Source organism: Corvus kubaryi, unplaced genomic scaffold, assembly GCF_017639235.1.
Source record: "Corvus kubaryi isolate FWS band 111438036 unplaced genomic scaffold, C.kubaryi_AGA036_p1.0 124, whole genome shotgun sequence".
NCBI classification, from domain to species: Eukaryota; Metazoa; Chordata; class Aves; order Passeriformes; family Corvidae; genus Corvus; species Corvus kubaryi.
Window position 1 is genome coordinate 516,201 of NW_024580659.1, and position 21,191 is coordinate 537,391.

Consider the following 21,191-nt stretch of genomic DNA (forward strand, 5'->3'; position numbering starts at 1 on the left):
CAGCCGAGCCGTCGGTCCGTCGCGGCGCGGCCCCGCGCGCCCGGCGCGGCAAGTTGGGGGGGCGGGACCGTGGGGCCACGCCCCCTGCACGCCCCGCCCCTCCCCTGACGTCACCGCCAAACTTCGCGCCCCGCCCGTGGGGACGGGGTCACGCGTGGCGCCGGGACCCGCCGGCATCGCGGGGGGCGAGGCGGGCGGGTCCCCGGGACACTGTCACCGGGCTGGGACACCGCCACGCCCCGGGGAGCGGGCCCCCATGGGACCAGAGACGCCGTGGGACCTCACACTGTACCCTCTGGAGTGGTCCAGATCCCCTGGGCTGTGCCATGGCCACTGGCCCGGGATGGGATGGAGTGGGATGGGACGAGACGGGACGGGACGAGATGGGATGAGAAGGGATGGGAGCAGGATTTTAGCAAAGCTGAGCGTGGGCTCAGCATCACAGGTGTCTGTCCCCTGAGGGCACTAAAAGGCACCATGAGGACACGGATAGACAGATGTTCCTGCTTCTGTGCCATCATCCAGTGGGAACCAGGCAACTTCTCCTCCAGCAGCAGGACCAAAGGCTCTGTTCACTTCCCCATGACAGGGTTTGTCCTTGCCCCACAGCTCCACAAGGAGCAAGAAAGGGACAAGAAATCGGCCACCCTGATTCTTTTACCTCCGCCCACAGCCCAGGCACAGGACACAGCCTGGAGTGGGCAGCACGGCCCCCAGGGCACAGCAGGGCACCAGCCCCTTCCCCAGCCCCCTCGCCCCCCGCTCCTCACGCAGTGCAGCCACGTGTGTGGAGCCTCCCCAGCGGCTGCATGCCACACGCTGGCATTTGCGGCCCATATGGTGCCGCTTCCGAACCGCACCCCCACTTCCCTCCCCTCCCGTCCCGGCGCCCACCAAACCCCAGCTCCCCAAACCTCCTGACTTGCGCCGTCCTCAGACGCCACAGGGATGTGGCCATCCAGGACCCACGGCACCCCCCGCCCATGGATGGGGGACACCAGGGTCCCAAAGCCAGCATCTCCCATCTGCTCACAGGAGACCAGCCAGCACCCCAAGGCAGAGCCAGCTGGGTACCCCCGGCACCTGTCCCTTGTGTGGCACCGAGCCCTGCGAGCCCTGGGCCTACCACCACCCATGCTGGGTAATTAAGGGTGTGTGAGAGCACTGTAGTTTGAGCTTCTAATCAAGAGTTTAATCATACCGGCTGGCAGCAGTGCGCCACGGTTATTAATCTCTGCACCTCATGGAGACCTGGAGCGTAAGTCACAATTACCCGGCAGGCACCCGTGTGGCTCGGGGCTGCCCGGTGGTGGCTTGCAGCATGAGGGATGTGATGGCACTTCTTCATTGTCCCTTGACCCCAGCTCGTGCCTGTCACCTCCTGGCACCAGCCTCCTGCCCGTGGCAGAACTGCCACAGGGTCCCATCACTGTGCTCTGGTCCCCTGCTAGTCCTGACTCTGGTTCAGATCTTGGTCCGCTCCATGTCCCATTTTGGGGTGATGGGCTTTGCTGAGCCCAGTGGCATCTGTCCTTGCGGTGCCGTGTCCCACTGCCCCATGCACCCACCCCCCTCCCACTACACCCCAGAGCTGGGTGGGAGGTGGCATGGCTGGTCTGGGGTGATTTTTCCTATGGTACCTCTGGAGAGAGTGAGCCTGGGATGCCCGAGGTGGGGCAGCCAGGGCTGGGGGAACCTGGCTGTACACCTCTGCCTCAGATGGAGGACACGGCGTGGGGGACACCTGGACATACCCCCCTGCTTCAGCTGGGGGACATCTGGCTGTGTCCCCCTGTCCCAGGAGGGTGAAGGGGATGCAGGGCCAGCCCAGATGGTGCTGGGGGGTGCAGTGGGGGGGGCTCAGCATGTTTGTTCTGGGGTGCAGTGGGATGCATGTTCAGCATGTCTGTGTTGGTGTGCAGTGGGGTGCAGTGGGGCGTGTGTCCAGTGTGTCTGTGTTGGGGTGCAGTGGGGTGCAGTGGGGGGTGTTCAGCGTGTCCGTGACTCAAGCACCACGCGGCACCGCATCTCTGCGTGCTTGCCATCGCCATGGCAACCGCCAGGCAATCAGCGATAATTGCGCACGTCGGCCCGGCAACGGGGCCAAATAAACCCCATCCCTCCTTTCGGGGGGCCGGCGGGGAGCAAGGGGGAGAGAAAAAGAGGCGGTGCAACTGCTGATCGCCACCCCTGGCCCTTTACTGGGATGAACAGCAGTGGGGGTGCACAGTGGCAGGGCTGCCCTCCCCATAGGTGTCCCGTGGCACCCATATGCCCTGGAAGGCGTCAAGGGACACAGCCACAAAGACATCTAGCTTGGCCACCAGGCATGGTGTCCCCCACAGTGCCACAGCTCTGCCAGCCCTCCCAGTTGGTGACCACACCATGGGTAAGGACAGGGTTACCGCACACCTGGCTGGGCACCACTGACTGTGGCTGCTTGTCCCTGGCCAGCCTGCTCCTGATGTGGCCTGTTCCTGTGTAGACGACAGCACACAAAGCCTTGTACCTCTCCACTGTCGTGGTCCCTGTCACATCCAGGGCTGGCTCTTGTCCCTGGAGCCCTGATGGGGAAAGGGGGCTTGTTTTCCACAGTGTACTCCTGCACCACAGTGATGACATGGCATCAGGGTTTGATTCCCCTTCCCACTGAAAGAGCTTTGGGGGTCCCCTGGGTCTCCATGTGGCAATACCTGCAACCATAGGGACCAGGCAAGAGCTCAGCGAGAGAACTGTCCCCAAGGGAGAGAACTGGCCCCAGGGAGAGGACCAGGACCAGGACCAGGACCAGGACTGGGACATGGCTGGCACTGGTCCTGAATGGGTGCTGGGATGGGGCAAGCTTCCCCAGCTGGGGGCAGATGCTGTCTCAGGGGCAGAGAAAGGAGAAAAATATGTGCCTTATAACCTGGAACGGTTTGGCGTAAAGCAAAGCTTCCTGGAGGACAGCAGAGCTCCCCAGGTACCAGCAAAGCTCCTCCGGGGGTCACCAGCCATTCCCAGGGACCAGCAGAGATTTCCAGAGACCACCAAAGCTCCTCAGAGACCAGCAGAGATCCTCAGGGACTTCCAAAGCTTCCCAGGGGTCCCTGAAGCTTCCCAAGTACCGCCAAAGCTCTCCGGGGGTCAGCAGAGCTCCCTGAGGGCCAGCAGAGCCCCAGGTGGGTGCAGGGGTGCCCCGGGCTGTGCAGGTGCCCCCAGTTTCAGGTTCCAGAGCCAGGCGGGGAGGGCAGAGGGACAGGGCTGGCTGTCGGGGCCGGGGTGCGGGCAGCAGGGGCTGGGGGTGCCGGGGTGCAGCCCCCCCGCCGCTCACAGGCATCATTAGCAGAACTTGCCGGTTGCTAAAAATGGCACGCCGGTGCCGCGGCGGCTGCTCTTCACGCCCGCTCCCCAGCACCGGCAGCCGCTAAAAACAGCTCGGCGCTGCCTGCTGCCTCCTGCCACCTCTCGCCGGGACGGCTGGCACCGGCGACCACCGCCTCACCCAAACGCTGATTTAGCACAATTTTACCCGTCCCCAGTGCAGCCCCCACCCCGTGGCACCCGCTGCCCGCACCCACTTTGCCACGAGGAGCCCAACCCCGCTGCCGAGGTGCCGTTGCGGCATCACCGGCAAACGCCGTGGCAGCGCATCCCCGGGCGGTGCCGGTGGCGGGACCGTGCCCGGCTCTGCCCGTGCACCCGCAGCCCCGCGTGCGGCCACTCATGTTTTATAGATGGCTCCGATTTTAATAATTAATCCCTGCTAACGACAGCACTTTCCCCAAATAAAACATTTAAAGTGCTGTGTGTGCTCGGCGCGTTGCCGGGATGGGACGCCGGCTGCTCTGCCGCAGCCGTGGCGGGTGGACACGGCACGAGGTGGCTTGGCACAACTTGGCACAGCATGGCACGGCCCGGCACGGCCTCACCTGCCCACAGCTCAGCCCGGTGTTCCGTCAACCATGCCCAGCCACACAGCACCTTAGGGTGCCGCCACCCAGTGCCCACCTGTGGGTGCCCAGGTAGCACCTCTAAGACACCCCCCAGCTGGGGCAGGGGTGCCAGGTGCCATGCAAAGTGCCACCTTGAGAGGTCACCTGCCTGTCCCTGGTGCCATGGCAGTGGGCACAGTGCCAGCTCCAGTCCCAGCTAGCAGCGTCGGGCAGCATCGGACAGGGGTGGGCACATGCCAGCTCTTGGCATGGAAGTCTGGGTGCTCTCTCTTCACCTCCCGCAGCGTAATTAGGGCAGGATAAATGCGGATTAGCATGAAATCTGTCATCTCTGCAAGCACATTCATGGGGGGAGGGGGGCAGCCTAAAGCAGGGGCCGCCCTCACGCACGTCACCATAACCACGCCAGACTCGTCAGCTAACGAGCAGCTCACTGTGCCACCCCACCGCCGGCACAGACAGCCCTGCTCCCACCGGGTACCCTGCTCCCACTGGGTGCTCCCACAGCTGCCACTGGACAGCAGGCCTGGCACGTATCTGCCACCCAACCACAGCCCCGGGCAACCACTCCGCTTTGTGTTGAGGAGGGCAATACCCAGGGTGTCCGTCTGTCCATGCATCCATCCATGCATCCGTGCATCCACTGACCCATCCACCCATCCATCCCTCCATGCATGCATGCATCCATCCATCCCTGCATCACTGCATCCCATCTGCTGCAGGTGCCCCAATCAGCCACCCCGGCTGTCCCCCAGGTGCAGCAACCCCCAGTACCAGTGCCCAGTACCGCCCAGCACCTCCCATTTCTGATCCAGTCCTAATAACGATGCAGTGCTGGGCCCTTCCCGTTGCCACAGCAATTCGGCAGCGAGCCAAAATGGTGCCACTTGGCCTCACACGTGCAAGGTCAGCACCTGCACTGGAGGTCACGGTCACCCCAAAACCCGAGCAAGGGGAGCAGAGCCGTCGCACGGTGGGGACACTGAGGCACGGTGCTGGCAGCTGCCCTGACAGTGGGATGCTGGGACCCAGCTGCACTAAAAATACCCTCGGGGCGTGCGGTGGCGGAGCCGTGCAGGTGCGAGGCGCCGGTGGAGACAGACAGCTTGGCTGATGGGAGCTGACGTGGCCCCGGGCTCCAGCGCTGCTTAATGAGCAGCCGAGGAGGTTTTATTTAAAGCCAGTGTTGGCGGCAGGACCCGTGTGGCTGGACATGGAGCAGGAGCAGTGCTGCCCACAGCCACGGACCATGCGTGTTTCAGCATCCCCTGCCCATCCTGGGCTTGCCCGGAGCATCCCCTTCCCATCCATCCATCCATCCATCCATCCATCCATCCATTCATCCATCCATCCATCCATCCCAGACCCTGCCCTTGCCCCCTGCCCTGAACTCTGGACCTGCACCCAGGGGAGTGATGCCCATCACTGCTCCCCTCCTCTTCTCCAGTGTCTTGTTCTAGGCAATTTTTGCCCCAAAACTGGGGCAGAAGGGACCTCTTCATCAGGACAAGTTCCTTGTAAATGTGACATCTGCCACCACTTCCATCAAAAGGAACAAAGAAAGCCAGCTCATATGGCAGAGCATCACAGCCCCATGCCCATCTCTGGGCATGCCCTGAGGCACGAGCTGCACTGTCCCAGCACAGGCAGTACTGAAGCAATAAAGGTGTCATTAAGTGAAGCTCGTAATGACTCTTGGTCACCAGACAGCAGCCCCAAGCCTGGAGCAGTGTTGCCCTCTGGACCCTGTGCAGGCAGGCAGGGTGGGGAGCAGGAGGTGGGCTGGGTACTATCGTGTTCTCACTGTGATCCCACGTCCTGGGCACTGTGGTCCCACGGGCACCTCAATGGCAGGGACACTGTAATCCCATGCCCTGGGCTCCCTGACCCCATGGCTGGGCATCCATGACCCCAAGAGCATCCTGATCTGATGCCTGAGCACCTATCATCCCAGGAGCATTACGATCTCATGGGCACCACAATCCCATGCCCCAGGCATCCATCATGGCATGATCCCAGGGGCACCATGGCCCACGGACTGCAGGGGCATCATCACCCCATGCCCAGGAGTGTGGTGCTCCCCACATGCCTTGTGCCCCACAGCCACCCTGGCCACAGGCTGGATGTGGCTGGGAGGAGGACTTTTAGGAAAAACCTCCCTGACATGCCAAGGTGAGAGGGCCATGGTGGGACACAGGGTGCAGAGCGGTTCCCCAGCATGGCAGGCACTGGGGCACAGCTCCAGGGTGGCCACAGCAGCACCACTGTGCAGGTGCCCTCGTGGCACAGCAATGGTGGGTGCCCCCGTGGCACAGCAATGGTGGGTGCCCCCTCATCAGTGCCTCCCATGAGGTGGGTGCCCCGGGAGTGGGTGGGAAGACACCTCACCCATGCAGGAGCACAGGGGTGCTGCCAACCTGGGGCATGGCCCCCTCAAAGACACAGCCCCAGCCAGGGAAAAAATACAATTAGGTTTTAATGAGTGATTTGAGCAGCCAAGAGGCTGGAAACTCCGTGGGAGCCCTGGGAAGGCCAGGCCACCCCACAGCACCCACTGGGGCTGAGCCTGGGGCCCCACAGCACCCATCCATGGTGGGACTGAACCCCAGACCCCAGAGCGCAGACTCATCACTGTGGGGCTGAGCCCCACACCACCCAGCCAGTGCAGGACTGAGCCCCCAGCATCCTGTGGCGTGGGACCAATCCTGGGGAGCAGCCAGCAGGGTCTGGGTGCGAGCCATGGGAGAGCACTCCACGGCACCCAGCTGCCTCCCAGCACCCATCCCATAGGAAGGGTGCCCCATAGCATCCAGCTGCATGCTGTATCCGTCCTCAGGGGAGTGTTCTATGGTATATGGGGGTCTGGGAGCCCCCGTGGTGCAGAGAATCCCATCAGCACACAGAGGTGTCTTCATCCTCCTCTTCCTTCTCTTCTTCCTCATTATCTTTATCCTCATCCTCACTATCAGGCAGCTGCCCCGGGGGAGCAGGGGGAAAGGGGGGACCCCAGTCCAGGCTGATGTAGGTGACAGCCAGGTTGACATAGTGCTCACCGTCCAGTGTGGCCAGGACACGCTCCAGCTCACTCACCAGCCCGGTGAAGGACGGTCTGTCCTCGGGCGCTGGCGCCCAGCAGCTCAGCATCACCCCATACCTGCACCGACACCCCAGTCAGCGCTGGCAGCCCCCCGGGACAATCCCCTGCCACCCTGCCCACCCCCAGCTCCACTCACAGGGTGTCGGGGCAGTGGGAGGGCTGTGGCAGGCGTCTCCCCCGCAGCAGGTAGCGGGCCATGTCGTAGGGGTCCACCCCGGCGTATGGCGATGCCCCACGCGTCAGCAGCTCCCACATGAGCACCCCGAAGGACCACTGCCGAGCAGAGAGCTGCCGTGGGCACACAGGTAGGATGGGGATGGGGGACGGGGAGGGGGGTCATGCCTACCACATCAGACTTTGTGGTGAATTTTTGCGTCTGGAGGCTCTCCAGTGCCATCCACTTGACGGGCAGCTTGGCGTGGCGGTGCTGCTGGATGCTGTAGTAGTCCTTGCCAAACACGTCCCGTGCCAGCCCAAAGTCAGCCACCTTCACCGTCAGCGTCTCATCCAGCCTATGGGACACCAGGTTGAGGTGGGGACTCCTGGGCACCCCCAGACCCATGCAGTGACCCTGTGGCAGAGGTCTGGAGGGCACAGCCACACTTACATGCAGTTCCTAGCTGCCAGGTCCCGATGCACAAACTTTTTCTGGGCCAGGTACTCCATACCCAGAGCCACCTGCAGCCCAAAGCCGACGAGCTCCTTCACTGTGGGGCTCTGTGAGATGGGAGCAGTGAGCAAGGAGACCTTGGGACCCATCACCCCCCACCCTCCGGAGTACCCCCTACCCGCTCCTGGGTGCGGATGAACTGGCGCAGGTCCCCATGGCGCATGTAGGGCAGGACGACAAGGGGCAGCCCATGGCGGGGCAGGCACACCCCCAGCAGCGAGAGCACCTGGGGGTGGTGGAAGCTCTTCATGAGGATGCCCTCGCGCAGGAACTCCTCCACCTCCTCCAGGTCTGTGATGCCTGCGGAGAGCTGAGCTGTGGGCATTCTGCTGCCGTGCCGTGGGAACACCCATGGGAGGGGGAGCTACTCACGGTGCAGGGACTTGACAGCGCAGTGGAGGTCCCCCAGCAGTGGATCCGTGTAGGTGCCATGGTAGACGCTACCAAAGTGCCCTGCAGGGACAGGCGGCGCAAAGCTGGCACCACACACATTGGGCAGGTGATGCCATGGCCAAATCGGGGTGCAGAGTCACCTTTGCCGATGACCTGGTGGCGGTGAGTGACAAGCCGCTCTTCAGGGATGAGGATGTCCTTCACTTCCTCCAGCAGCTCCGGCCGCAGATCCTCCAGGCAGCAGGATGTGGCCCTGAGCAGGGGCATGGGGGATCCGCCGCCCGCGGCACTGCCATTGGCACCGGCACTGATGACTCGTGTGCGGGGCCCCACGGGGCCAGGAGTGCCTGCTGTGTTCAGCACTGCCGGGACAGGCAAAGGCGGGCTGAGGGCTGGCAGCACCCAGCACCCTGCCACCCACCAGTGACACCCACTTACCCAGCACCTCTCTGTAGTCGACGCCGGGACGCTGGGTGGTGACAGGGGGGTCTCTGCGGCCGGGCTGTGCCAGCAGCTCCAGGTTCTCCGTACCTGGAGGCAGCAGTGGGGTGGGTAGGGGTAGCATGGCAGGGGTCTGGGGGTTATCACAGTGCCTGGTGAGCACGGCACTCACCCCGCCTCTTCTTCCAGCGCCAGTGGAACAGCACAGCAGCCAGGATGCAGCAGACCAGGAAGGTGATGCCAGTGCCCAGGGCCAGGCTGGCGGCAAGGTCCAGCGAGGTGGGGGGGGACAGCACCCAGCCCAGCGCCTCACAGGCTCCGTTCACACAGATCTGGAGGAGCAGGGGCTCAGCAGGGATGGGATGGGGGGGGACTGGGGTGGGTGGTTGCCCACCTGGGGGGTTCCTACCTCCACGGGGGCCCCAGTGGGGGGCAGGTGCAGCTCGCGGGGCAGGCGGCACGTCACCTCGTTCTTCAGGACATTGGGGTGGCAGTCCCGGCCCCCCACCGTCATGGTGATGTTCATGCAGGTGGCCACGGCATCCAGCCCCAATTGCTGCCCGGACAGAGCACCGTGAACTCGGGGGTTGTAGCAGTGGGACCCCCTACTCTGGCTCACCCCACTGCCCCACGTACGTGCACCTTGATCTCATCATCGCCGGGCTTGAGGCGGAGGCGCCTGCCCTCCTGCTCTTTCAAGGGGAAGACCTTGGGCCGGGAGTAGTAGCGGACACGGAACAGCCAGCGGCCATCGGCGCCGTCCAGCAGCACGCTCAGGTTCCCCAGCACCACCTCCACCTTGCTCTCGAAGGGGAAGGCTGGGCTGTGGCACAGCAGTCGCTCTGGTGCCAGCGGGTCCTCACACTCCTGTGGGCAGGGAGATGCTGAGCACAGACACGGAAGAGCGCCCAGGAGATTGGGGTGGGGTGGGCAGGGCCGGGGGGTGATGGCCTCACACCCCGGTGCTTACTGTGGCTTGGGTAACCACACCACCGGCTTCAAAGCGGATCTTGGCGCGATACACAGAGTCCAGGTGGGCGCCGATAATGGTGAGCAGCGAGCCCCTACGGCGGGCAGGGATCAGGTTCCCTGGGGTGCACGTGGTCCCCAGGGTGCCTGCAATTCCCAGCACATCATCCAGCCCAGCCAGGGCAGTGGGAGGCCAGGGCTGTCCCCTCACCCAGGGGAGGGGAGCCCACTCACTCACTCATAGCTGCAGCTGGGGACGATGGCGGATACAGTGGGGTCAGGGCGGTACTGGAAGGGCACGGGGGCTGGGAACTCCTCCCCGTCGATCCACAGGGCTACCCAGGCTGCGCCCAGGCCACTAGCAGCGGGAGCCGTGCATTGGATTGTCCCATTGCCCTGCCTGGAGACACAGCAGCCGTGGCTGGGGGACAGCAGGACGGCAGGGGTTCCCCGTGGCCGTCCCGTGCTGGGGACCCTGCTGTGCCATGCTGAGGGCAGGGCAGGGGCGTACCTGGGCTGCCCAGTCAGGGCACAGTTGGAGCCATTGACCATCACCCGCCAGCTGCTCCCCGCCGAGAGGTGGCTGCCATGGAGTGAGAGGTGGGTGCCACCCCTCTGGGGGCCAAATGGGGGGTGCAGGGCACTGACGCGGGGCTCCTGAGCAGAGATGGGGTCAGAGGGGTGGGTGAGTGAGCCAAACCCCCCCGACCCTGCCAGGGGCCCTGCCAGTGTGGAACCATACCACGAAGACGAAGCCGCCGAGGGTGGAGGAGCCGTAGACCCGGAAGCCAAAGTGTCTCGTAGGTTCCTTCACAGTGAGCACCACGTTGGCCGGGCCCCCCACTGCTGCTGTCCCTGTCGGCTCCAGCTCGCACACCAGCACATCCACGAACTCCTTGCGGCGCGAGGTGGGCAGGGGTCTGCAGGACAGTGAAGGGGGATAAGCCCCAGGCTGGGGGGCAGCCCCAGACCCCTCTCTGCTGCTGGTCCCTCCCGGCACCGCTGCACACCTGTAGCTCTCGCTCTCCTCCGGCAGCACGGTGCAGCCTCTCTGTCCCACTGCCACCTGGTAGGCACCGGGGGGGCTGTGGCTGGGATCAGGGTCCGAGCGGGAGCGGAACGTCATTCCACAGAGTGTCACCCGTGTCCGACCCCGCAGCGGGGCACTCCGGGGATGGAACTGTGGGAGAGGCACCTGTGTCACCCCAAGCCCCCAAAGTCCAGTGATGGTTGCCAAGTCCAGAAATCCCCTTCTCTGAGGGACACAACACCCATCCCAAGAACGGGGTCCCACCATATGCCACCCCATTTGCCATGTCCCTCCCTATCCAAGAGCTTGGGAGGTGTGAGGAGCGGGGGACGGCAGCGCAGACCTACGTCGGTGAGGACGGGTGGGCAGCTGTCCTGGACCCAGGGGCCGGCGCACTCGTGGCGGCGCCTGCACCCATCCCCACACCAGCCACAGCCCATGAAGCGCTCGGCCCGCAGGCAGCGCTGGCACGTGGAGAAGTGGCGGCAGCCAGGGCCAGTGACATTCAGGAGCCACACCTGGGGATGGAGAGCGGAGATGAGGGAGGCACATGGAGCTCCATGCTCGCCCTATGCCCCTCAGACCCCCCACTCACCTTGGTGCCAGCAGTGAAGAACAGCGAGTGGCTTTCCAGCTCCATGGCACCTCGCACTGGCCCTGGCTCTCCCAGGGAGAAGTTGGACAAGGTCAGGAGGTAGGAGCTGGAGCGCTGGAGCACCATCTGCAGCAGGGCAGAGCAGGGGGCTGAGCAAACCCCCCAGCCTGCCAGGACCTGCCACCCCACCTGACCCCCCATCCCACCTGGAAAACACGTCCTTCTGCTGTGCCCAGGTGGGCCACAGTGACATTTCCCATGGCGGTGACGAAGATGGAGGTGAGGAGGACATCTGTCAGCTGCCCGTTGAACAGGTCCACTTTGTGGGAGGCAGCGGGGATGAGGGTGGGCTGATCCCAGCAGCTGGTGTTGACCACCGGTGCTGAGAGGTTTACCTGTGGCCAAACATGGGGTGGGTGACTTGAAGCTGGCCCTGGCACCCTGACTCCCACACCCTCACAGGTAGGCACCCGCTTGAGCTGTGAGATATTTTGGGGCAGCACCGGATTGCTTAAGTTCCCCTCCAGACTGAGAAAATTCTGGGGAAAAAACCACATCGGCAGGCCCTCCCGCAGTCCCCACGTGGCGTCAGATCCTGCCCTCCCCTCCCACCCCATCTGGATATAGTTATTCGTGCTGGCACCACAGGATGCACATTCCAACCCCAGTCCTCCCTGACCCCTGGAGCTAGGCGAGGGGCTGGGGTTGAAGAGGGACACCAGGAGCCATGGAGTCCCCACTGGACGCCCCCAGTGCACAGGGCTGGGGTCCCCTCTGGGTTTCCCCTGCTGCAGTGTGAGTCAGCAGCAGTGAGCTGTCTGCTCCGTGCAGGAAAAGGAGGGGATTTGGCTGCACCTTGCCCTGCGCCTGGCTGAGAACACCAAAATTCGTGTCATTTGCTGCAACGAGGGGGCCCTGCCGGGGTGCCCACCCATCTGCATCCTGGCCGTGCCGGGGCTTGTACCTGGGACGCGGTGTTCCTGCCCCGCGGCTGCGGCAGACGAGGAACCCCAGTGACTAATTGCACTTCCGCCTGCGGTTTATTTGCCCGGAGAAGGCGGTGGCCGGGCCTGGGGGACACGGCAGGAGCAGCCAGCACCTCACACATGCAGTCTGCGAAGCACCCAGGCCCTGTGGCTTTCCCACCCCCCCACACGTAAACAAGCTGGAGAGGGTGGCTGGGGTCCAGGGACAGTCACCACGGGGGGCCGGAGTCGAGGCTCCTGGGGAAGCCATAGCAGGAGAAGAATTGGCCCAATGTAGGACATGCGGCAGTGTGCCCGTGTGCCGGCACATGTGCCAGTGAGGTGGGGGGCTCAACAGGATCCCCGCCCGCACTCGGCATCCTCGGGTGCATCAGCAGCCCCTGCAGTAGGTGGTGGGTGGCTGCTGGGCTGACTCACACCTGGGTGGTGATGCTGCTCTCCCCCTGCCCTACCCCACCCCACCATCCATCCCGCTCTACCAGTGTTTCCCAGCATCCTGAACCCACTTTCCCACATCCCAGCCAACCCCCAGGGTCGCCGGGCCGGTTTGGCACAGGGTGGAGCACTCACATTGTGTGGGCAATACTCCAGCGGCTGGAAGAAACTGAGCCCCCGCAGCAGTGGCTGGTGCCCGGTGCCGCAGCACTTCTCCATTCCCTCCTCCATGGCCTGATTGAGGAGACGGAGGGGGAAGGCGCAGACGGCTGAGTTCTCCCGTGGCACTCGGCTCTCTGGCCAGCTCTCAGCAAAGGCACCGAAGAGCACCGTGTCGGTGTTGTTGATGCCGAGGTCGCGGGCCAGGCGTGCACCAGGGCGGGCAGCATGGGCTGCCTGCAGCACATTGTAGGCGATGTCCCTCTCAGCATCCTCCTCGCTGCTGCGTCGGCGCCGGCGCTTGGACTCAAAGCGGCAGTCGAGGACGAGCTCGCGGTAGCGGCGGAGGTCGCGCTCGTGGGTGCTGAGCCGTGCCAGGCGCGTGTGGTACACTGTCGATCCCGGCCGTTCCGGCTGCACCATCAGGAAGTAGACGTGGTCCCTGTCGGCAAAGGAGTGCACGTAGTGGATGGTGTAGCTGTTGCGGTATTGCGGCAGCACCGTCAGCCACTGGAAGTCGTTTGAAAAGCCATCCAAGGTGCCCTTCAGCCGTCGGACGGACACTGACTGTGGGCTGTACCGTGCCGCCACACTGCTGTTGATGGTGGAGCCGAGGTAGAAGAAGGAGGCGTAGGAGGTGGCCACCACAGTGGCACTGGTCCCCAGTGGGCTGACCACACAGTCAGGGCAGAACGCAGGGCTGTTGCCCATGGCTGAGTACAGGCAGCGCGTGGCTGTGATGGCCACCTTACCGTCCTGCACCTCCAGCTGGTGCTGATAGCACAGCCCATGCTGTGCCGAGCCACAGCTGTACAGCCACGGCTCCAGCGGGTCCAGCAGCAACAGGACATTGTCTGTGTCCTCAGGGCCATCTGTGGTGGCTGGGCACAGCTGACAGATCTCACACTTGGCACTGCCCACTGGGCCGGTGATAAGGACAGAGAGCAGGTGCAGCTCGGGGCTGACCAACAGGATGCGGTTGCGGACGGCCACAAAGACAGTGACCGGGCTGTTTGAGTCGGTGAAGACAGCAACATTCTGGACGGGGCTGCCAGCATCGAGGCTGGGCAGTGTGTAGGGGATGGAGAAGTTCCTGGTGGAGCTGTAAGGGATGCGGGGGCACTGCCAGGTGCTGGCACCCAGCGGGCCCAGGGCGAGCAGCAGCCAGAGGCACACACAGCACAACAGGCCCATGCTGTGCAGTGCCACTGGTGTAGGGTTATCGATGATGCTCAGCACCCAGCAGGCTCAGAACATATGGAGGATGGGCCACCATTGCATCTGCCAAAAATAAAAAAGGAAGGGTTTTACCCATTTCTTTTAGGTGAGGACCCTGGGGACAGTCACAGCCGGGTGTCAGCTGGGGGTGCCAGGGTTCCCGGGGGCCAGGTGATGATGGGTACTGCCGAGGGAGGATCAGTCACACCAAACCTCTTCCGAAATACCATGAGTAGGAGGTGATGCCAAGTTGCCTGTGGCAGAAGGACAAATCCTGCCTTCTGCCACCTACAGACGCTGCCTGTCACCCTGGGGCATCTCTGCCCTGCAATGACCCCTTCCGGGGACTGGGATAGGGACCCTGCCAGCCCCCGGGACAGCAACGGGGACTGGGAATCCCTGCGGGACTAGGACAAGGCCCCGGCCAGCCTCCCCGGACTTGGACCCCGAACTACCCCCGGCCTTCATCCCCGACCCCGCCGCAGCTCACCGGGTCCAGGGTCTCCACTGGGTCCGGCTGCCCGCCCCCATCAGTCCAGTCCGGTCCGGTCTGGTCCGATCCGAGCGGTGTCGGGCGGCGGGGCGCTCACCTGGGCGCTGCCGTGCCGTGCCGTGCCGTGCCGTGCCCGGACAGGGCGGAGCGGAGCGGGGCCGGGACAGAGCGGGCGAGGCGGGACGGGACAGGGCGGAACAGGGTGGGCGGGTCCTGCCCCGCGCCGCCCGGGGCTCCCCGAGGGCCGGCACCGGCACACGCAGCCCGGGGGGACGGGGATGCTCGGGGGAACACGGAGATCGGGGTACCCGGAGGGTCGCTGGGCACCCTCGGGGGACAGGCACGGCTGGGCACGGTGCCCAAGAGGCGCACGGGTGGGAGTCGGGGCCGCTGATCGGGACACGGATGCCGGGCTGGCACAGTGCCTCGGGTGCCCGCTGCAGGTCCGGATGGCCGTCGGGGGATCCCCGTGGCTGGGAGGTGGCTGCCAACAGCATCCCTGGGTGCGAGTGGGGTCCTGCATGTTGGTACCCCTTGGCCCCTCTGCCGCAGCCCCCAGCCCCGCTGCCGTAGGGGCGGCTGACACCCCGACACATGGAATCGGAATTGCCGCTTCCCCAAAGTTCCCGCGCCGGCACCGCGTTTGCTGCTCGCTTCCAGGCCTACAGGGGTGCGGCAGGCTCAGCACAGGCTCAGCACGGGAGTTCCCAGCTGGGAGAAAGGAGCAGAGCTGGGGCAGCCACAGCTTTGCGAGGGCAGCTGTGAGGGTTATTTCTGTTGTGCCCGTTGTGTGTCTCATGTCCCTTTCCTCCCTGGCTGCCCGCAGTGGCAGGAGGTGCCAGCACCTCTGGGAGGGACTGCTGTTCGTAGGGATGCGGGAAGATCCTTTACATCCCGATCCACACATGGATTTGCCCTCCCAGTGCCCTGCTGCCCTCGGACGCTGGGGCCGTGGATCCCAGCTTTGCACATGGACTTTTCCTCCAGGTGAGCAGGGCGCTGGGGACTTTGGTCCCAGGAGAGGCTGAGCCTGCCGAAAATGCCCTGCGCCTGCCGCCTGGCCAGCCCCGGCCCTCCCAAGCTCCCGCCCCGTGTTGTGCAAGGCCCGGCAGTTCCGCTGGCCCCGGGCCTTACCCAACAGCCCCTTCCTCCGGCTGCGCCTCTGCTCGGTTTCGACATGAGCTGGCCGTGGCCAGCTCAGCCCGGGGATTTTGCCGCTCCCAGTCTTCAGCCAGCGCCTCCTCCTGCCAGCACAACCCCGGCGGCCTCGCATCACTCCCTGGCAGCTTTCCTGGCTCCCAGCAGATTCCCGGGGCTGGACTGCACCGTACAGAGACTTGGAACAAACTTCCCCTCCAGCCTGGTCATCCCCCCACTCCAGTGGACATACAGGAACGCGACAAGACTGAACTTAGGGTCCAGATAATGTTTATGAGCAAAGACAAGCGATTACACTCTGGCAGGAGCATAAATACAGGAGCAGATCCCTGTGCTAGCCCTGCCGGATCCTTCCCAGCTCCCTCTGTGCCGGGGTGCCACCCTGATGGCTCTGCCCCTCCTCCAACACCTATTCCGGCACTACTCAGCCAGCCCCAAAACATGAAGTTGGGCTGTTCACGGGTGTTTAGCCCCACACCAGTGCCTGGGGCGGTCAGGGAGGTGCAGAAAACTCAGTGTAGCTGGTTTGAGGGGCTGGGTTTGGGGGACAGGTGCTCCCGTGCCAAAGGGAAAATCCTCCATGGGCTGGGGAGCACCACGGCCTTATACCAGGGGCATCTCCAAGGAGATGTGCTCGAGCTGCCCCTTTAGGGTCCCCTACCCACAGCCAGAACCATGAGCCCACAAGCATCCTGGTGAAGACCTTGGCACCTTGGCTCTCTGGGGCTGCTGTGTCCCTGTGGTGAGGTGAGCAGGACCCTGCTGTCCCAGCTGGGGCAGGCTGACCCATCCTGCCTGCCAGCATCCCCAGGGACAGACATCCTTTTCACAGCCACAGTGGGAAGGGTCCAAGCTCATACAGATGCCAAGGGGGCAAACCTGCTCTGGGACTGCAGAGGCTCCCCGGCACTTGGGGGGTCCAGCTTACCCAGGGCAGGGACAGGAGCAGTGTGTGCCCCAGGCCAGCCCTGTCCCCTGCCTGGGCGGTGTCACCCGCCATCTGCGGGCACAGCAACATAGGGGTCCCCTCAGTGCTGCCACATCTCCCCTGGGGACCCCCACCCTTGGCACAGCCACAGGATGTCAGAGAGGGGAGGTGCCAGGCACAGGGAGCAGGACCCAAGGGCTCTGCTCCCCTCCAGTAAGCTGGGCTCCTGGCACCCCCACTCCAGGACCCCCACAACAAGGGATGGAGCTGGGGACTGCAGAGGAAGAGAAGCCCCCCAGCTGGGGAACTGCCTGCAGCTGAGACAAAGTCCTGCTCATCCCCTTCCTTTTCCCTGTGCACCCCATCTCTAACACCCACGTTGGACAGTCCCACGGGTGGGGTTTCCCTGTGCTCTGGGGTCCCTCCATGCCCTCTCCCCTGGGCACATGGCCCGGGAATCCCTGGGAATGGGCTCCCCAGCACAGTGGGGGCTCTCCCAGCTGGCTCCATGCCCTGGGTGATGCCCATCAGTATGTCTGGGGTGTGAGGATGAAGAGTCGGTCTTCCTCCTTGCGGATCCACTTCATGAGCTTGTTGACAGCATTGATGGCGCCAGCCTTGGTCCCCAGGGGACTGTAGCATACGTAGAGCTCAAAGGCATTGGTTACCTGTGAGAAGGAACAGGACACATGCTGGCAACAGGACTGTGCCCTACTTGGGGCTGGCACTCCATCTTCCCCCCATGGGCTACCAGGAATGGGCACAGGGGTTCCAGTGCAGGGACATGAAGTGGCAGTGGGGTACCCTAAATGGGTGGCATCTGGTTTGCTCAGAAGTGGGAGAACCAAACCCTGGGGTTTGCCCCCAGAGTGGGTTTTCTCCACAGCACTGAGTTCACGACAGCACAAGGCACAGCCCTTGGTGCTGGAATTCACCAGCTCCCACTGCTACCCCTGCCTGTCCCTCCCTCACACAGGGGGAGGCTCACCCCCCAAAGGATCATGCACAGGCTGGGGTCCTCCCCTGGGGACCACGGAGCTGGTGCTGTGTAGCGTCACCACCCTCTTTCCCCACCACACAGGACCAGAGAAGACAGGCTCACCAAACCCCCAACGGCCTTACCCACGCCAGGAGGTTCTCGCGGGGGCCTGTGAAGTAGATGTTCTTCAGGGGCCGTGAAGAGTTGTGGGCCCGACTGTGCAGGTACTGGTAAAGCCCCAAAAGCCTCTCCTTCTCCTCCTCCTGCACGTAGGGAGCCTCAATCTCGGGGCTGCAGGAACACAGCACCCCGTTAAACCCCTGGAGAAGGGGCTTGGCCCATACCACATGCCACGGCCTTGGCCCAGTGGTTCCCTGGGGCCTCACCTGGTGAAGAGCCCGGAGCTCTTGGACTTGTAGATGAAGTGCCGGAGGTCGGGGATGCCCACCTGGGCGACGCTGTAGAAGGGTGTGCGCAGGGCCTCCTGCAGAGCGTGGTGCACCCCCCGCCGCCGCAGGCGCTCCTGGAAGCGCCGTTTGCAGTCAGACACGGTGAAGAAGTCCTCACGGTCAGTGGAGACCAGCAGCAGGCACAGGTCCATCTCCTGCTCCAGGTAGGAGATGTGGGCGTGGAAGAAACCGCTGGAGTTGAACTTAGGGAGGCAAATGGGAGTCCAGGCTTCACCCTCCCGGAAGGAGGAAGAAGAACTGATGAGGTTGAAGAGCAGATGGAGGTCAATGGGGTGAAGGAACTGATCCTTCTTCCTCACGAGAGACACCAGCTGGTTCCCAGAGAGCAGAATGGAGAACACCAGGCTCTTGGCCTTGGCCTGCTGCAGGCTGCTGCTGACAGCGTCCCGGACACTGGCGGCCAGGGGCAGGCAGCGCACGGCGCCCATCAGGAAGCTGGGGTCGTGGGCCATGAGGTCCAGCAGGTTGTCGGTGATGCGCTCGGAGCCAGCCAGGAGCCGGCGCAGGTCATAGTTCTGCTTCTGCTGGAAGATGTGGTTGAGCTGGGTCCAGGTGAGCAGGCTCAGGATCTGGTAGTAGATGTAAAGCAGCTCGTGGGCAATCTCCTGCTCTGACTGCCGGGTGCGTGCCACTGCCACCAGCACCAGCGGGCTCCTCCGCACGAAGACCACCTTGTAGCCATCTGCTTGGGGGGGAGTCCCCGGGGGGCCGGGGACAGACCTGTGAGCCTGGCTCCCCGGGGCTACAGCCAGGCTGCAGCCTCTCCCCCCAGCAACCCATCTGCCCCTGGGGACAGCTAACATCGCCCATGGTGGCAGGTGCATGGATGGGCAGGCTGTGTCCCCCCCATCCCACTCCCCCCCCAGGGCAATACCTGCATGGATGGACCGGATGGCGTTTTTCTCAGCCTCTAGGAAGGACACCAGGGCCATCATGACGCCCATGGTGCTGGACAGGGCCTCCTCAGAGCCGTAGCGGGAGTACACAGGCTTGCCTGCCTCGCTCAGCACGAAGACGTGCTTCCGGTGCATGCGCCAGGCGTCCATGGTCATGTCCTCCTCCTCCTTCCCTGACAGCACCGAGTCGCGGCGGGTGGTCTGCGGGGACGGCTCCAGCTTCCCCTCCTTGCCTGGCCTCATCTCCTCCTCCAGGTCGAGGGCCATGCCCGTGAGCTGTGTGCTCAGCTCGCTGAAGTCCTTGCTGATCTGCTCCATGCTGCTCTGCTCAGCTGGCTCCCCCCGCCTCCTCTCCGGGCTCCGCGCTGCGGCCACCCCGTCCTCGGGACTGGTCAGGTCCTCGTAGGAGCGGGTGTGCACGAACATGGCTCCCTCCTGGCCCGCCCCTGGGAACAACGGGCCATGCAGCATCTGTCCACGTGTCCCCCACGCTGGCGGAAGGATGTAAAGGGGACCTGCCTCCTCTCCCCCTCCCACAGCACCCCACGGGTGCAAGTCCTGCTGGTGGGGAGTCATCAGTGGGCCCGTCTCCCCCTGCCCACAGGGTTGTGGAGGTCCCACCCCACATGAGGAGCTGCTCTTCTCCCCCTTGGTGAGCTGTGCTCCATACCTGGCTCTGTGCCCTGCGCCAGCCCTGGTGTGGGGCTCTCGGACCGCTCCGCGTGCTGCCCATCTCCTGGTGCCAGGGACCCATTGGGCACTTCCCAGCTTTTCTTCTTGTGGACATCTGCAGCCATTCCTCGGGGCAGGACCTGCGTGTGACCCACAGTGTCACCCCTGCGTCCCCTCACTTTCGAAGTGGGCCCTGAAATGCTCTGTTCTCCAGCGGGGCCAGGCCAGCACCCGCAGCCCAATCCCGCTGGCTCAGCAGGCAGCACCGAGCCCTGGTGAGACGTCAGGAAAGCCGCTCTAATCCAGCAGGATTTCCTCTCTCACGCAGCCCCAGCTCTTTCCAGTCCCCTGGCCCCAGCACTTTTCATCCAGGCTTGGCCCCGATTTCCCCCGTGAAAGCTGCTCAGACTCCCTGTGCCACATCCCAGCAGCAAAAGGGGGAAGGGACACAGCCCTGGATGGAGCTTGTCCCACACACCTGAGATCCCAGAGGCCTCATGTTTGCAAAGGGAGGGGTTTATTGCCCTCCTTTGCCTGGGTTAGGTGGCTGCCATGGGACGAGGCTGGTGACACTCCTCCTGAGCTGGCACAGATGGCGTCACCCCGGGAGCTGGCTGCCCTCTCCAGCAGAGGCCATGCCTCCAGCCTGCTCCTTCCTCCCTTCCCTGGGGGAAAACCAGCCCAAAAGAGAGCACAAGCAAAAACAACAGGAGGCAGTCTGGCTGGCTAGGAGCTTGTGCCTCTGAACCCAGTTGCTAGGGAAGCTCATGGAGCCCGGGCTCTGCCCCATGCCCTGGGACACCTTCTGCTCCCAAACCCAATCCCAACTAACACCGCATCTGGGGGAGCCAGACCCGCCCCCTCAAAGTCCTGTGACAGCCCTGAAGAGTACCAGGCAGTGGATCAGGGCCCTGTCCTTACCTGGGGGAGCTCACGGAGCCCCCCCCCAAACCTGTGACAACTCTGGAGGGTGTTGGGGAACTGCTCAAAGCTCCGTCCTCCCCTGGGGGAGCCAGATCCTCCCCCTGCAAAATCCTGTGACAGCTCTGGAGAGTACTGGGGAACAGGTAAGGGCTCTGTCCTTATCTGGGGGAGCCTGTGACAGCCCTAGACAATGCCGGGGAGCTGACTGGGATCCAGTCCTCAGCTGGGTGAACCAGACACCCACTAAAATCCTGTGACAGCCCTGGAGGGTGCCGGGGAGTGGATCAGGGGCCCGTCCTCACCTTTCCTCCCCACCCTGCTGACCTTCCCGTAGGCGAGGCTCACCCCAGGACCCCCACCCCGGTCCAGCACGGACCCCCCCGGACCCTTCCCCCTTCAGCGCTGAGGTGTCACCGCTCCTGCAGCCCCGACACGACCCAGGCCCGAGACCCCCACTAAGGACAACGCGCAGGGACCCACCTCCGCGGCTTCTCCCGGGGCCGCCCTGCAGCCCCCTGGGGACGGCCTAGGCGGGTCGGAGGAGGGCTCGGAGCCGGCGGCGGGCGGTCACCTCCCGCCCTACCCCCGGTCCCGGCCCCGACCGCGGGGACACCCCTGCCATCGCGGCGACCCGCCGCGGGGCATCATGGGAGTTGTAGGCGGTACGCTCCGGGAGGAAATCATGGGAGTTGTAGTCTGTGAGCCTCGATGCCACGGCCGAGGGGGGGCGGCAGGGACGGGGC

The 21,191-nt window shown here is 64.2% G+C and overlaps 2 protein-coding genes across 4 annotated transcripts; both read right to left on the reverse strand.

Annotated features, from left to right (window-relative positions):
- Nucleotides 1-6,393: 6,393 nt before the first annotated feature.
- On the reverse strand, nucleotides 6,394-14,576 carry MST1R (macrophage stimulating 1 receptor). Of its 2 annotated transcripts, none has more exons than XM_042018522.1 (21): nucleotides 14,419-14,576; nucleotides 12,687-13,991; nucleotides 11,337-11,525; nucleotides 11,131-11,256; nucleotides 10,883-11,053; nucleotides 10,516-10,685; nucleotides 10,248-10,425; nucleotides 10,017-10,162; nucleotides 9,744-9,905; nucleotides 9,507-9,600; nucleotides 9,179-9,403; nucleotides 8,946-9,092; nucleotides 8,709-8,868; nucleotides 8,534-8,626; nucleotides 8,236-8,457; nucleotides 8,075-8,155; nucleotides 7,821-8,002; nucleotides 7,640-7,749; nucleotides 7,379-7,544; nucleotides 7,169-7,305; nucleotides 6,394-7,089 (listed from the first exon to the last, which is right to left on the reverse strand). In XM_042018522.1, exons 2-21 carry the CDS (start codon nucleotides 13,902-13,904, stop codon nucleotides 6,828-6,830), a joined length of 4,239 nt encoding a protein of 1,412 aa, XP_041874456.1. In that variant the 5' UTR covers nucleotides 13,905-13,991; nucleotides 14,419-14,576; the 3' UTR covers nucleotides 6,394-6,827. The 2 variants fall into 2 exon arrangements, with proteins under 2 accessions (XP_041874456.1, XP_041874449.1); XM_042018515.1 differs by having other exon boundaries at nucleotides 9,173-9,403; nucleotides 14,419-14,575.
- Nucleotides 14,577-15,832: 1,256 nt separating this feature from the next.
- Nucleotides 15,833-21,099, reverse strand: MON1A (MON1 homolog A, secretory trafficking associated). 2 transcript variants are annotated; one of them, XM_042018534.1, is made up of 7 exons: nucleotides 20,929-21,099; nucleotides 20,003-20,189; nucleotides 19,523-19,664; nucleotides 18,831-19,298; nucleotides 17,873-18,638; nucleotides 17,630-17,777; nucleotides 15,833-17,175 (listed from the first exon to the last, which is right to left on the reverse strand). In XM_042018534.1, exons 2-7 carry the CDS (start codon nucleotides 20,021-20,023, stop codon nucleotides 17,035-17,037), a joined length of 1,686 nt encoding a protein of 561 aa, XP_041874468.1. In that variant the 5' UTR covers nucleotides 20,024-20,189; nucleotides 20,929-21,099; the 3' UTR covers nucleotides 15,833-17,034. The 2 variants fall into 2 exon arrangements, with proteins under 2 accessions (XP_041874468.1, XP_041874478.1); XM_042018544.1 differs by lacking the exon at nucleotides 20,003-20,189.
- Between the last annotated feature and the right edge of the window lie 92 nt (nucleotides 21,100-21,191).

Coding starts and splice junctions, on each gene's coding strand:
- MST1R (XM_042018515.1), bottom strand. CDS start 13,904: ATGGGCCTGTTGTGCTGTGTGTGCCTCTGGCTGCTGCTCGCCCTGGGC. Junction 9,404..9,506: donor GTGTGGTTACCCAAGCCACA/GTAAGCACCGGG, acceptor CCCTGCCCACAG/GAGTGTGAGGACCCGCTGGC. Junction 7,545..7,639: donor CTGGCAGCTAGGAACTGCAT/GTAAGTGTGGCT, acceptor GGTGTCCCATAG/GCTGGATGAGACGCTGACGG.
- MON1A (XM_042018534.1), bottom strand. CDS start 20,023: ATGAGGCCTCTGGGATCTCAG. Junction 19,665..20,002: donor TGAGGCCTCTGGGATCTCAG/GTGTGTGGGACA, acceptor GGTCACACGCAG/GTCCTGCCCCGAGGAATGGC. Junction 18,639..18,830: donor CATCCGGTCCATCCATGCAG/GTATTGCCCTGG, acceptor CCCCCCAAGCAG/ATGGCTACAAGGTGGTCTTC.